The following is a 15,766-nucleotide window of genomic DNA, read 5'->3' as shown; positions in this document are numbered from 1 at the left end:
ACCTTTTTATAGACAATCAGTAGAACCAGCTGGTATTATTTTCCACTAAGTGGCAGGATTGCTTTCTAATTATTTATTGATTTCAGCTGGTGTCATGGCTTTCCATTGCTTTTTGTACCTCTCTCTTCATGTGTTCAATTGTTCAATATTTTGTCCCTGTGGCATTTGTCATTATTACACATAACTCAATTTATGGACATCTATGGTTCTATTTCTGTGCCTGTGTGGATCGGATGGGTTGTTATTGACATCTGATGAGAAATTCATGTCACCAGCACCTTTAGAAATAAATTTAGTTAGAATATTGGTGATATATATATATATATATATATATATATATATATATATATATATGTGTATGTGTGTGTGTGTGTGTGTGTGTGTGTGTGTGTAAATAGTAAGTACCACCTAGCATGTGTAGCTGATTATGGGGGTCCAGGACCTATGGGGGTCCAGGACCTGCTGCTCAGCAGGTTGAAACATTGAACTCTTCCTTAGTATGTGATTGGGTTCAATAAAAAGTCTATGAGCATGCTCAGTGAATGCTCAGTGCTTCCACCTGTTAAACAGTTAACTTCAAAGCTGCTTTTTCAGTGATTGGTGGAGCTCTCAAAACCCGAATCCCCATCTGTTGCACATGTTTTTATATAGCACCTATCTTTTTTTTTAAAGTAAACAATAGATACTCTTTAGTTCCAAACATGTTTTATATCAACAAAATACAGAACAGAAAAGTACTTATCAATATACAGTATGTGCCTCTTAACATGGAGGTTGACAAAAAGTAAAGGGTACAGAGGGCACAATATCATTGGAGAACACAGGTTCGAAGGTTAAGTCAGGGAAGACAAGTGGAAGGCTTGGGTGAGGTTGTTGGATGGGTTGTGGTGTAGGTTTATCAAGGGTGACCAAATGTTGAGAAAGGACTCTAAGCTGTTCAATCTTGTTGCTTCTATGCATTTGTGCCGCCCCCATGACAGCAGCCGGCGCTGCTTGGATCCGGACCCGCTGCGTGGCTTGAGGGATCCTCCGGACCCAGGGGTCACGCAGACACGGCGAATGAAAAGGGGGACGTAGTTGTACGGCCTGGACCGTATTTGGTTCGTGACGCCACCCACGGTGTGTGGTGAAGTGGGACACCACCGCTGCTGTTGTGGGATACCTGGGGGAGATGTAATGGCAGCCGGATGTTAACCCCTCTGTGGGTAGGGATGGTTGCCTCGGGGCCCAGTGTCTCCGTGCAGGGTATGGCAATGGCAGGGGCTCGTGTCCCCGGACGTAGCAGGGGATGGTTGGTTACTCACGAGCAAATGAATCACACGAGTCTTTTGGTAAACCAAGGTGCTGGTGGCCGGCCGCCACAGCCGGTTGTACTCTAGTCCCCCACCTGGGCTGGTGGTCGCTGTCTCTTCCTCTGCACTCGTTGTGGTTGTGTGTTTGGACTTCCCGGTGTGGAACACAGGAGTCCGCTCCCAGCTTTCTGTGTGCCTGAGGAGCCGTGCCAGCTGAAGCTGACCGGTGGGATTTTTGGGCCCTGGCAATTGTACTATCCCTATCTGTGGGTGGTTGTCTGCTTTTGGGACTTTGGTTGGGACAGGACCTGTAATCCTGCCTTCAATCTGTTGATTAGCTAGGCCGTTGGTGCCGGTCCTGGCTTCAGGGTCCGAGTACCCCCTCTGTGCATGGTTTCCGGTCGAGTCTCCGGTGTTGGTACCGGCGGGCTCCAACCCTGCTCCGGTCCTCCTCGGATCTGCCGAGCCGTCTTCCCGTCTCCTGCTGACAGAGACCACAGTCTGCCACCTAGCCAAGGCTCCAACCCTGGCACCATTCAACTTGAACTTCTCCTCTGCTGGAGCTACACCTAGCTCCAGCCCACACTCCTCTCAACTTGAACTACAGACTTCATCTACTTGTCTTAGACTGACTGTTTTCCCGCCCCTGGCTGTCTAGACCCCTAGGTGGGCATTCCCTAACTGCCTGGTCCCGCCCACTGGTGTGCCTATCTTGCCCTAAGGGGGGGTGACTAGGGTTTCAGGTCGGCTGTATGTGACCTAGGTGAGGGAAGGTGTTATGCGGGGGCCTATGTGTGACTACCTGATTTTGCCAGGGTGTCACATTCCCCCTTGGTTTAATACAGACCGTCCGCGGGCTGTCCGACCAGCAACATTTATTTTAACAGGAACTGAAAAGAGAAAAGATATAACATTTACAAGTATACTAACAGTGGTACATTTTGTTTTTCTTCACTTACGGGAGGCACTTTTCTTAAACGTTACACATGCAAAACTGGGACAGGACGGACCTGGTCCTTCTCACCTCACCCCCACCCAAAACAACCTGCCTCGTGGTGCCACCGCTAAGTACTGGTGCGCACCCCTTGCCCAAGTCCAGGACAGGTCCGGGTGTTGCCCTTACGGGCCGGGTAAAACGTTCCTTACCCGGCAGTCTTTTTCAAGGGCCCCACATCCAAGGGACCCCTGACCCGGAGGGTAGTCACCGGTTTTCGTGGTGACGGGACCTCGGCCGACTCCATCGCAGGCCCTTCCTCCAATCAGCCTCTCCAGAGACTGCAGCAGGGTGAGAAGGTTGGTCAGGAACTATTTACAAGGCCCAATAGTTTTTGGGATGACCTGCCAGTTCACGGCCATGGTCCATTTTTAAAACTTTTAAACTTTCTAACCGGGAACTTTACAGGGTTAACGGTCCCAACAGGTCACTCACTTAGGGTAGCCGGGGATTCGCTACCTACATGTCATCCTTGGGGCTGGAAAGCGGCGGAGAGAGGCAGAGGTAGTACCTTTCTCCATCGCTCACCCATCTTTTTACATCTAGGGCGAACCATCCCCTCTCTCCACAATGCCGGGTATATGAAACTAACCATCCTGTATCCAGGTCGCGGTCAGGGTGGCCGACAGGTAGATGAGGGGCCACATTCCTCCGGGACACAAAGATCTTGGCTTCCAGGGCCAGCTCATAGATAAAGCCCCATCCCTTCTGGGGGTTGAAGTGCCGGACCTGGCCTTGGTACGTTGGGCCCCGCGCCCGGAAGGTGGCGTTCCAGAGATGGTCTTTTTCATTATACATCTGGGATAGTACCTCTGCCTTTCTCTTTTCCCGGGCCGCTATCTCTTTGCTCAGCTGGCGCCGCTGCCGTTCCCAATACGGGGCACTTGCTGCATGCTCTGCTTCCACCTGCGCGGGGGCTGAGCCCAGCCGGACTCCCTCTGTGCTGGCTACGACCGACATCACTGGCAATAGAGGGCTCCGCTGTGTCGTGGCGCACTCTTCTGCCCTACAGGTGCATCCCCGCTGCGCCTCAGCCGAAGTCGGGGACTTGGGAGTGGTCAGCGTCTCTGGTGGCGCTGACTTCCGATCAGGCGCTCCCTCTGCTGTGGCTGGGCGGACTGCCGGGGCCACCGTCGTTACGGGTGCTGCCGTCTCCGGGACCGGGGATGATGTCATCAGGGTTGCGGCCAGGCTCGGAGCCGGATGGGGTGCCTTCTGGGCTTTGGTCTGGCGTGGAGCTGGTACAGGTGCCGGGGCGGTGATGTGCTCACGGCCTGAGGGTTCCGCTGGCGGGTCCTGACGGGCGGATGGAACGGGTACCGCTGCTGTGGCTTGTGGCAGCGAACCGAGCGGGGTGCCGGCCGCAGGTACAGGCAGCGAGGGAGGCGGAGTGGTGGACGGGGGCAGACCAGGCCCATCAGCCTGGTGGGCCGGTCCCTGTGGAACGTGGGGGCGTGGGTCACTTACCTGCTCCTCCGAGGTCGCCTCCACTTCACGGGCCCGAACAGCTACAGCCAGCTCCGCCATCGCGGCCATCCATCACTTCAGCAAGAAGCTGGCCTGAGCTTGAATCCTGCAGCACATGCGCTCGGTCTGGGCTTCCACCCAATTGGCTGTTCTGGCTACGGATTCCTCCACTGCTGGTTTGCCAGACTGGTCGGCCATGTTGCGTTGTCGGTATCCAGGAACAAAAGGGTGGCAGAGTCCTGGCGTCTCTGCCCTTTATCTGCTCGGGTCACATGCTGCAGATTCTTCTTTTGCAAGCACCACTCCCTCATGCGGCAGGTTAGTTTTGTTTTCGGCCTCAGGGTGTTGTTTCCTTCCGGCCGTGTTCCCAGGGGGCGGGGCTTCGGCTTTGCGCCCTTTCTCGGGGGAGAAGATGCTGGGCTGTAGTTTTTCGTGCCTAGAAATGGCGGCAAAAATGGCGACTTCTGAAAATTTTTCAATGGATTACCGCTGACTGTCCAATTTAAGGCGCACTTCCACCAGGTAGGTGAATGGGTTTGTATCCTGTTCGTGACGCCAAGTTTCGGGGTGTGTCGCCCCTGTGCTAGCAGCCGGCGCTGCTCGGATCCGGACCCGCTGCGTGGCTCGAGGGACTCTCCGGACCCGGGGGTAACGCGGACACGCCGAATGAAAAGTGGGACGTAGTTGTACAGCCTGGACCGTATTTGGTTTGTGACGCCACCCACGGTGTGTGGTGAAGTGGGACACCTCCGCTGCTGTTGTGGGATACCTGTGGGAGATGTAATGGCAGCCGGATGTTAACCCCTCTGTGGGTAGGGATGGTTGCCTCGGGGCCCAGTGTCTCTGTGCAGGGTATGACAATGGCAGGGGCTCGCGCGCCCAGACGTAGCAGGGGATGGTTGGTTACTCACGAGCAAATGAATCACACGAGTCTTTTGGTAAACCAAGGTGCTGGTGGCCGGCTGCTGTGGCTGGTTGTACTCTGGTCTCCCACCCGGGCTGGTGGTCGCTGTCTCTTCCTCTGCACTGGTTGTGGTTGTGTGTTTGGACTTCCCGGTGTGGAACACGGGAGTCGGCTCTCGGCTTTCTGTGTGTCTGAGGAGCCGTGCCCGCTGACGCTGACCCGTGGGATCTATGGGCCCTGGCGGTTGCTCTATCCCTATCTGTGGGTGGTTGTCTGCTTTTGGGATTTTGGTTGGGACAGGACTTGTAACCCTGCCCTCAATCGGTTGATTAGCTAGGCCATTTTGGCTTCAGGGTCCAAGTACCCCCTCTGTGCACGGTTTCCGGTCGGGTCTCCAGTGTTGGTACCGGCAGGCTCCAACCCTGCTCCGGTCCTCCTCGGATCTGCCAAGCCGTCTTCCCGTCTCCTGCTGATGGAGACCACCGTCTGCCACCTAGCCAAGGTACCAGGGCTCCGACCCTGGCACCGTTCAACTTGAACTTCTCCTCTGCTGGAGCTACACCTAGCTCCAGCCCACACTCCTCTCAACTTGAACTACAGACTTCATCTACTTGTCTTAGACTGACTGTTTTCCCGCCCCTGGCTGTCTAGACCCCTAGGTGGGCATTCCCTAACCGCCTGGTCCCGCCCACTGGTGTGCCTGTCTTGCCCAGAGGGGGTGTGTGACTAGGGTTTCAGGTCGGCTGTATGTGACCTAGGTGAGGGAAGGTGTTATGCGGGGGCCTATGTGTGACTACCTGGTTTTGCCAGGGCGTCACACATTCAAGCAGCATAATCTTGTTAATTCTGTCCTTATCCATTTGTTTCGAAAGCGTGGGGGATTTTCATTTTGTACCAAGGTGTATTCTCGTGGCCATGGTGATATAGCAAAACAGGTGACAGGATTTATTAGGGAGTCTTCTGGGTTTATCACCTAGGAGGAGGCCTGTCGGGCCTAATTGAATTGAGCTTCCGATAATGTTTTTAATCAGATGCTCAACTTGTTTTCAGAAATAGGTACTTTTTAAATAGAGCTGTGTTTGCGCACTTACACTGTTGCTCCATTCAAACTCTACGGGAGTGAAAAAAACAGCCAAATGGAGTCCTTACAACTCCTTGCAGGTGAATAGGTGATAAGTGTGTGTGGATTGAATACCCTTAGTTTGTGCAGAAGGGGATAACTGTTGCAACCAAAATAAGACTAGTGTCACCAAATGTAAAAAATGTATAAAATTAGTCTACATCGGGCGTAAAGGGCAACTGGGTACATGATGCTGATGATTTTGTTGTGGAAATCCTAAATATTTGCTGCCCATTTCACTTTCTTCTTCCCTGCTTTCATATCCACAGCTCTAACCAATTCACGCTGTGGGTTTTCTCCTTAGTATATGGATGAGATTTAGGCCTAAAACACACTTCCGCATAAAAAACGTACGTGTCTCACGTTCAGTTTTTCGGGTCCGTGTTCCGTTTTTTATGGACGTTTCTCGGTACGTATGACATCCGTGTGATGGCGTATGCTCACCGTGTGTACGTGTGCAACGTCCGTGTTGGCTTTAAATACGTACGTGTGTTGTCCGTGTGACTTCCGTTTTTTGAGATCCGCTTTCATACCCAAATTACGTTGTTAATGCTTCATCATGCGATTCTGGTGGGTTTAATTGGTCAATTACCATCCCTCATCTGCTTATTAGGTTAAACATCGTTTAAATTCATTGTTTCTGGGCTCTTCCACTCATTATACCAACTCCAAAATGTCTCTATCAAATGAAGCAACAATGTATTTGCTATGGTTGATATCTAGGAGATTTGGTGTTAGGCGACATATGCTTGATTATGAACCACCTGTTGAAAAAAGGATCTGGATCCACCCCCTTGTCAAGCTAAGGAAAACGCATGGACATTTTAACATTCTTTATGGTGAAATGCGCATGCATACTGCCATATAACCATAACGTCCTTTGACAACATCCTTGGCCTTGTGCATCACCAAATGAAAAATCAGGACATTTGACAATTTGACAATTGACCTGATAGATTGGAAACAAGTGTTGCTGATGTTTTGAGTAAAAACGCACGCGGACGGTACGTGCTGCACACGGACATGCTACGTGTGCCGTCCATGCAGGCACGGACCCATTGACTTTAGTGGGTCCGTGCTTGCGTGTTGACGGCCAAAAACGGACATGTCGACCGTGTGGAAAAACGCACACACACGACACGTACTAACCACACGGAAACACGTTCCATGTGGTTTTACGTGTGTGCCTTCTACCACAGGGTAACATTGGTCAACGTGTCTCCGTGCCACCGGTACGTGTAAAAACGTACCAAACACGTACCGGGGGAACGGATGTGTGTCACAGGCCTTAAAGACATCTCTTTCTGAATGCTGTAACAAATTCCACACACAAATCTGCATCTGATTTTCTGCATGCAAATCCACAGCAGAAAATATGTGACAATTTTCCCTATAGGAAATTACCCTCAGAGTGACTTACATGGGCTGATTTCCCAGCTGAGCAAGTGTAAGGGTGGCTTTACATGCTACGATATCAGTACTGATATCCCTAGCATGCGACCCGCCCCCACCGTTTGTGCGAAACGGGCATATCGCTGCCCGTTGCGCACAAAATCGCGCACCCGCGTCACACATACTTACCTGCATAGCAACGTCGCCAACACCAGGAGTGGGTAATAATACAGAAGTGGTGACATGTTTATATTATACTTTTCCTCTGATTGTGCCACTCCTGGTTTTGGCTACAAATACTGAGGTAAAAGACTCACCAAATACTCAGCGTGTGCGTGTGGCCTAAGCGTATGTGCACATAGCATCTTTTTCAGGCAGATTCTGCCTGCAGCACACCTGAAAAAAACCTCAATAAGCGGTAAAGATAATTAAATGAACATAGGCACAGCAATGTCAAAATGACTTGCTGTGCATTCAGTATATTCTGTCTTATGTAACTTGCTTTACCTGCTTCAGGCTTTGAAAACTGTGAAGTGGCCAAAAGAAGTGACTGGTCCATTGTTTTGGTGGCTTGTGCTTGGTCACTGCCACTATCTTATCTAAAAATAATAATAAAAAAACAAGACAGGCCGTGAAAATAAGACAACAAATATGTCAGATTAGGGAAAACAGCCAGCATTTCCCTGAGGTGTCCTCTGCTTGAAAACAATGAGATTAGAAGACGGGGTGTCCGTATACCCTTTCCGCTGGGGCCCTATACAACTTAATGTCGGAAGCACATTCCCTTTTGCGCTGCTGATTATTTTTAGGCCACATAAGAGATGTGATTGTAAATTGCTTGCTGCCACTTGACACAATGCACCAATTGATGCCATGAGTGGAGTATCTCACAATGGTCATTGTGAAAAACAGAAGATAAGCAGACAATGTTATTAGCGTATTATTTCTGAGGTAAAGGAGTCTACAGATGAAGACAAGCTACTATTTATTCCCTTTACTGCATGACTATTGAGACTTATATTCCTCTATCTAATATATAAAGCTGAATGTGTGTATGTGTGTGTGTATGTCCGGGATTGGTATCTGCACCGTCACATCTACAGCCACAAAATTTTGCACACTCACACGTCTGGACCCCGAGAGAGCGTCATAGGCTATGTTGTGAGGCGAAATTTTAACCCCGCGCGTTCCAATTTACCAATCAATTGTCAACCGTCGCATTTACAATCACGAAATTTTGCACAGACGCCTCATTTGACCCAGGGAACGTTGTAGACTATGTTTTGACAGGAAAATTTAACCCCGCACTTTATATTTACTCTCCAAAAAACATGCCTCCATTAAAGTAAATGGAGCCTGGAACTACAGGTTAATAGTAGGAGCTGTGATTGATTACTATAGGAACAAAAGACATTCATATTATAAGAAGCTTATATGTGAGGTAATAAGATGTCGGTGGGGAGACGGATAGAGAGAGACAGACAGAGAGACAGACAGGGAAAGAGACAGAGAGATAGAGACAGACAGGGAAAGAAACAGACAGAGACAGACGGTGAAAGAGACAGACAGAGACAGACGGTGAAAGAGACAGAGACAGACAGGGAAAGAGACAGACGGGGAAAGAGACAGACAGAGACAGACCTGGAAAGAGACTGACCTGGAAAGAGACTGACCTGGAAAGAGACAGATGGGGAAAGAGACAGATGGGGAAAGAGACAGACAGACATGCAGACAGGGACAGAGACAGGCAGACAGGGAAGGAGGAGACAGCCAGAGAGACAGACAAAGATAGATGGGGAAAGACATAGACCTTGATAGAGACAAACGGGGAAAGACACAGAGAAATAGAGACAAACAAGGAAAGAGACAGACAGAGACAGACAGACAGGGAAAGAGACAGACAGGAAAAGACACAGACAAAGAGACAGATGGGGAAAGAGACAGACCTGGGAAAGAGACAGACCTAGAAAGAGACAGATGGGGAAAGAGACAGACGGGGAAAGAGACAGACCTGGAAAGAGACAGACAGGGGAAAGAGATAGACCTGGAAAGAGACAGACAGAGCACATTACTCGGCCAATTTAGTTAAATCTGTGTGGCATATCTGCGGTGTTGAAATATATGTTGTGAAATGCTTCTATTAGCTTAGTTTTTGCCTTTTAATAATTACATTTCTATCTATTTTTTTTGTGGTTTTTGTGTGCAGAATAAATTTTTGTTAATACATTCTATTTTGTTAACAACATTTATTAACCCGGGCGAAGCCGGGTAGTACAGCTATGTATATATATATATATATATATATATATAGATATAGAGAGAGAGAGTTTTGGAGGACAGACTCTTAATATAAATTGCTCATGTTAATATATGGACATTTTTTGCAATGTCTTTGAAATGCTTTAGTCAAGAATATGTTCCTGCATAGTGAAAGGAGATTCTTTCTTTCTAAGCATCCATGTGAAAAGCCCTCATTATTATACATGAAGTTGTGAATTTAATGTCATGAAAGCTGGTGTCACACATAACGACGACGACAACGACGTCGCTGCTACGTCACCATTTTCTGTGACGTTGCAGCGACGTCCCGTCGCTGTCGCTGTGTGTGACATCCAGCAACGACCTGGCCCCTGCTGTGAGGTCGCCGGTCGTTGCTGAATGTCCAGCTTCATTTTTTGGTCGTCACTCTCCCGCTGTGACACACACATCGCTGTGTGTGACAGCGAGAGAGCGACGAAATGAAGCGAGCAGGAGCCGGCACTGGCAGCTGCGGTAAGCTGTAACCAGCGTAAACATCGGGTAACCAAGGGAAGACCTTTCCCTGGTTACCCGATGTTTACGCTGGTTACCAGCCTCCGCTCTTGCTGCCAGTGCCGGCTCCTGCACTGTGACATGTGGCTGCAGTATGCATCGGGTAATTAACCCGATGTATACTGTAGCAAGGAGAGCAAGGAGCCAGCGCTAAGCAGTGCGCGCGGCTCCCTGCTCTCTGCACTGTGACATGTAGCTGCAGCACACATCGGGTTAATTAACCCGTTGTGTACTGTACCTAGGAGAGCAAGGAGCCAGCGCTAAGCGCGGCTCCCTGCTCTCTGCACATGTAGCACAGCGACGTTATGATCGCTGCTTCTGCTGTGTTTGACAGCTAAGCAGCGATCATAACAGCGACTTACAAGGTCGCTGTTACGTCACCGAAAATGGTGACGTAACAGCGACGTCGTTGTCGCTGTCGCTTAGTGTGACACCAGCTTTAGTACTAAGGTTACACTGTGGTTCCATAACATAATAGGGCGTCTCACCCTGCTGAGGTCCATTGTGTAGTGAAAGCTAGGAGCTGACACCAGATCAGGGCAGCATGAAATAGATACCTATTGCATATGCAATGAAGAAAAAGTGCGTATACCTATTACTTGTAGCTCAGGCTCCACATCTGCTGTGGCTTCTTCCAACAAGGACACCATTTTGGTCGATATCTGGCAGACAGACTCGATGTTACTGAATAGCGCATCCACGTCAAAGCGTTCTGACTGGTGAAGGAAGGTTCATAAAAAGGCTTATTAATAGTTAATTACAGATTGTACTTGTCGTCTGTGTTAACTAAATACCTGTAAGACATAATAAAATAATAAAGGAATGATCTCATACTATTGAGAATACAGAACTGAAACAACTAAAAATAGGTTACCCTTCTCCATGGCCTCTCACCCATTGTGCACAAGAACTATAAATCATAGAAGGAATTTTGAATCATGAAAAAAAAAAGTTGGAAGTATTCGGATATAGATCAATGTTATCCTTTGTCAATTGTAAGTATAGAAGCAAAATTTATCTATCTAAGGTGATAGGTTGGGTGATAGTATGACCCCTGGGACTTCCACTGTTACGCAAGTCCTTAACCCCTTAACGACCGCAGGTAGTAATATTACGTCCTAAACCACCATAGTGTAATCCCCACCGGCTGCTGCCGGCAGCCGGCGGGGATCCGCACACGTCAGTTGATTTGTATAGCTAACATGTGTGCCTTGCAGGCACGAGTGGATCCGTGTTCCGCCCGTTAACCCCTTAATACTAGAAGTCCCAAAGAGGGGTTATTTAACATTTCTACCTTTGGAACCCAGAGACGGGTTGAATGACCTGAAGAATTTTAGCTAACATCCTATAATCACCGTCTTTTGTTCTGTAATTAAGACCATTACTGTCGCACCACAGGAGGTTGTTGTTTACCATTGAGTTTAGCCATTTAGTTTCTAGTTAGTTTAATTCAGCTTGGACTAAGGGTCATTTGACCCTCTTTCGGGACTTCAGGGGGAGCTCGAAATTTCTGGGACTTCTAGTGTTATATGGCGCTGTGAAAATGTCACAGCGTCATTTAAATGCAGGTCACGGTAAATCTTTACTCACCCAGCTCCATCGTCGTTGCAGTGACATGATCACTGTGAGCCAGTGGTTCTCATGGTAGCTCAGGGTCATGTGATGACTCCTGTAGCTCACAAGACTCACTTCCTGTTTCACCCAACCGGCTGCTGTCAGTGACAAGAGGTGAGTATTTCTGCTGTTCTCAGCTGTGTAGCTGTGATCAGCAGAAATAAATGAGCGATCAGACTGCTGATCCTTATAGTCTCCTAGGGTGACTAATGAAATAAAAATAAAAAAAAGTTTTAAAAAATAAAAAAACCTAAAAGTTCAAATTACCCCTCTTTCGCCCTACTGAAGATTAAAGAGTTAAAAAAATTAAAAATATACACATATTTGGTATCGCCGCATTCAAAAGTGCCTTTGATCTATCAAAATATAAAATCAATTAATCTGCTCTATAAACGGCGTAGCGACAAAATTACGTTTTTTTTCGGACTCCACAAATTTTGTGCAAAACAGGCAATCAAAACGTAGCAGCTACGCAAAAATGGTACCATTAAAAACATCAGCTTGAGACACAAAAAAAAGCCATCACTGGGCCATAGATTCCAAAAAATGAGAACGCTATGGGTTGCTGATAATGACGCAAAACGTGTGCCACTTTTTTTGGACAAATTTCTGATTTTTTTTAACCCTTTAGATAAAAGTAAACCTATACATGCTTGGTGTCTACAAACTTGTACCGACTGGAGGCATCACATCAATACATCAGTTTTACCATATATTGAACATGGTGAATAAAATATCTCAAAAACAATCATGCAATTACACTTTTTTTGCAATTTTTCCGTACTTGGAATTTTTTTGCCGTTTTCCAGTACACTATATGGTAAAAATTATGTTTTAATTTAAATGTACAACTCGTCCTGCAAAAAACAAGTCCTCATATGGCGAGATTGATAGAAGAATAAAAAAGTGACAGCTCTTGGAAGAAGGGGAGCAGAAAAAAAAACAAAAAAAAAAAAACGGAAAATTGGCCGGGTGTGAAGGAGTTAAGGCCCAGGATATTCTTCACCTGCTCTCAAAAGGAAGGGGGGCTTTGACATTACACACCACTTTGACACATGCGGCACCATCGTGTATAGTCACACAACACCAGAAAGGACAGACCAGCAAAGAATTCTGTCAATCAGAGTAGGGTGATTGTGACCACAGCAGGTATTCCTAATGCCCCCATATGCACCTTTTCTCATACCAAGTCTCAAAGGGTGAGGGATCAAATACACAAGGGTTTCATGATATGATGACCACTTTAAAGGTAATCTGTAACCATTTTTTTGCTATGTAACCTAAGAGCAGCATGATAGAGTGACAGAGACCTTAATTCCAGTGATGTATCACTTACTGGGCTACTTGCTGCAGTTGAAACTTAAGGTCGCTTTACACGCTGCAACATCGCTAGCGATCGCACCCGTCCACGTCGTTTATGCGTCACGGGCAAATCGCTGCCCGTGGCGAAAAATATCGGAGGTACGCATCACACGTACTTACCTGCCTAATGACGTCGCTGTGGCCGGCGAACAACCTCTTTTCTAAGGGGGCGGTTCGTGCGGCGTCACAGCGACGTAACACAGCAGAACACCAATAGCAGCGGAGGGGCGGAGAGCAGCCGCATGAAGGTCACTCCCACCTTGTTGCCGGAGGACGCAGGTACGGTGTTGTTCGTCGTTCCTGGGGTGTCACACGTAGCGATGTGTGCTGCCGCAGGAACGATGAACAACCTGCGTCCAGAACAAGCAACGATGTTTTGAAAATGAATGACGTGTCAACAATCAACGATGTGGTGAGTATTTTGGATCGCTAGCGGTCGCTCGTACGTGTCACACGCAACGTGACCCCAGCGACATCTCGTTAGCGATGTCGTTGCGTGTAACAGGGCCTTTACTGTTTCTCTGCTGCAGATCTAACAATTCTTTGACAGCTGAGTTCTATTTAACCCCGCTTACACCACTAATTGGCAAGTTTTAAGTGTACACCATGCGTAGGCAAAAGCTGCCAATCTGTGTTGGGGGTGTGGGTGGATTACATGGCAGCAATTTACTAGTTCTCTAGTGATAATCTCCTGGTGATTAAACAGTGATTGTATTGAAACTACAGGAAGCAACCCAGTAAGTGACAAATGGCTAGAATCAGGGTTTTTGCCCCTACATCATGCTGCTCTTAGATTAAATATCAAAAATCGGTGACAGATCGCCATTAAATTTCCTTGCTTTCACTAATTTGTGGAGTGGACATTCACGTGCTGATAATTTTTTTTTTGCTTTAGTCTGGAAAGTAATTGAATGAAATAAGAAACATTAAATATATCTGAATACATTTTAAGATGCAGGTAAGATAACTGATTTGTGCTGTATAGAATGGGTAAATCTGTATCTAGATGTGTTTTCTGTGACTAGAATTATATTCAGGATTGATTCTGAATGAATATGTAGTGTCACCTTCACCCTGGGTATTTCCAGGTTACTTACAAGCGAACATATAAAATGGGCAAACAAAGCAGTAAGGGGTCTGTAGATTGGGTGCTATTACTGGGACTACTTGGTGAGGGGAGTCATTACTTACATGGTGCTGTCGGAGAGGCTGTACTACTTCTCTGATGCAGAGTTCCAGGTCCGTGAGATAATCTCTTTCTGTCTGTATTAGCTCGGCAATTATTTTGGCCCTCTTGTCCATCTTTCTCCTTTGGAGCTCTTCTGGATCCTGCACTGGTGAGGTTGGAGCTGACATGGCAATATTGGGCGCCATCTTTTCTGTATATAGGATACAACATAATATCAGCCAATGTGGACTAATTGTCCTTTAAAATTGAATAAACCACTCACAATCCAATGTGATACAATCAAGGTAATACTTTATCTAAACCAGTGGACTGGACTGTGCAGCTTCAGGGAGAACCTGCTTCGGTAATGTTTCCCAAATGTGTTTTCTATAGAAAATTGGTGTTTGATTTAGAGGGAGAGTAAATACCAAGACCTCCTCCAAACTGAGATAAGATACACATTGTTGATGATCTTAAATCAAACACTATGGAAGACACGGAGGCTACAAGGTGACTGCGACCATACGGATAACTCATTGAGTGCTATTAGTTTTAGTATTTTTGTAGCATTTGTATGTGAACAATAATTTTGCTGTCAAAACAAAAAGTAAATGGTGAGGAATTATAATTTGATTTTATTTTATGCGATTGTATATACTGTATTATATATACTTTACTGTATTTTTAACCCCTTAACAGAATATGTCATATGTCGTGTCCCTACCATTGATGCAGGCTCACATCCGCATCTTTCCCCATACATGATGGCTGATTTAATCAGCTGTCATGTGACTCTTACAGCCAAGAATGGATCAGATATCGAGCCATGGCTGTTAACCAGCTAAGGGTGCCTTCACACTTTAGCGGTACAGCAGCGATCTGACCAGTGATCTGACCTGGTGAGGATCGCTGCTGCATCGCTACATGGTTGCTGGTGAGCTGTCAAACAGGCAGATCTCACCAGCGACCAGTGACCAGCCCCCAGCCAGCAGCGACGTGCAAGCGACGCTACGCTTGCACGGAGCCGGCGTCTGGAAGCTGCGGACACTGGTAACTAAGGTAAACATCGGGTATGGTTACCCGATGTTTACCTTAGTTACCAGCGCACACCGCTTAGCTTAACGTGTGCAGGGAGCAGGAGCCGACACTGGCAGCGTGAGAGCTGCGGAGGCTGGTAACGAAGGTAAATATCGGGTAACCACCTTGGTTACCCGATGTTTACCTTAGTTACAGCTTACTGCAGGCTGTCAGACGCCAACTCCTGCTCCCTGCACATTCAGGATTGTTGCTGTCTCACTGTCACACACAGCGATGCGTGCTTATCAGCGGGAGAGCAACAATAAAAAAACGAACCAGGGCTGTGTGTAACGAGCAGCGATCTCACAGCAGGGGCCAGATCGCTGCTCAGTGTCACACACAGCGAGATCGCTAATGAGGTCACAAAAAACGTGACTCAGCAGCGATCTCAGTAGCGATCTCGCTGTGTGTGAAGTACCCCTAAATCAAGCTGTTAATCTCTGACAGTGGGATTTAACGCATGTCTGAAGGATAGCGCGTTATTCCCTGCTTCTATCGGTGCGTCCGTGATGTAATCACGGGGCACCAATGAGTTGTCAATGTCATGACAGTCAGTGGTCAACTG

The 15,766-nt window shown here is 47.5% G+C and overlaps 1 protein-coding gene across 1 annotated transcript in view; it reads right to left on the bottom strand.

Annotated features, from left to right (window-relative positions):
* Nucleotides 1-15,766, bottom strand: part of ARHGEF38 (Rho guanine nucleotide exchange factor 38) — a 169,830-nt gene that overhangs the window by 107,344 nt on the left and 46,720 nt on the right. The window contains exons 2-3 of the mRNA XM_075336792.1: nt 14,148-14,335; nt 10,573-10,696 (exon numbers count right to left, since the gene is read on the bottom strand). Of these exons, the coding sequence (XP_075192907.1) occupies nt 10,573-10,696; nt 14,148-14,335 (312 nt within the window). The remainder of the gene's footprint in view (nt 1-10,572; nt 10,697-14,147; nt 14,336-15,766) is intronic.

Source organism: Anomaloglossus baeobatrachus, chromosome 1, assembly GCF_048569485.1.
Source record: "Anomaloglossus baeobatrachus isolate aAnoBae1 chromosome 1, aAnoBae1.hap1, whole genome shotgun sequence".
Classification (NCBI taxonomy): Eukaryota; Metazoa; Chordata; class Amphibia; order Anura; family Aromobatidae; genus Anomaloglossus; species Anomaloglossus baeobatrachus.
Note: the sequence above shows the minus strand (reverse complement) of the source record. Positions and strands in the feature narration are given on the sequence as shown.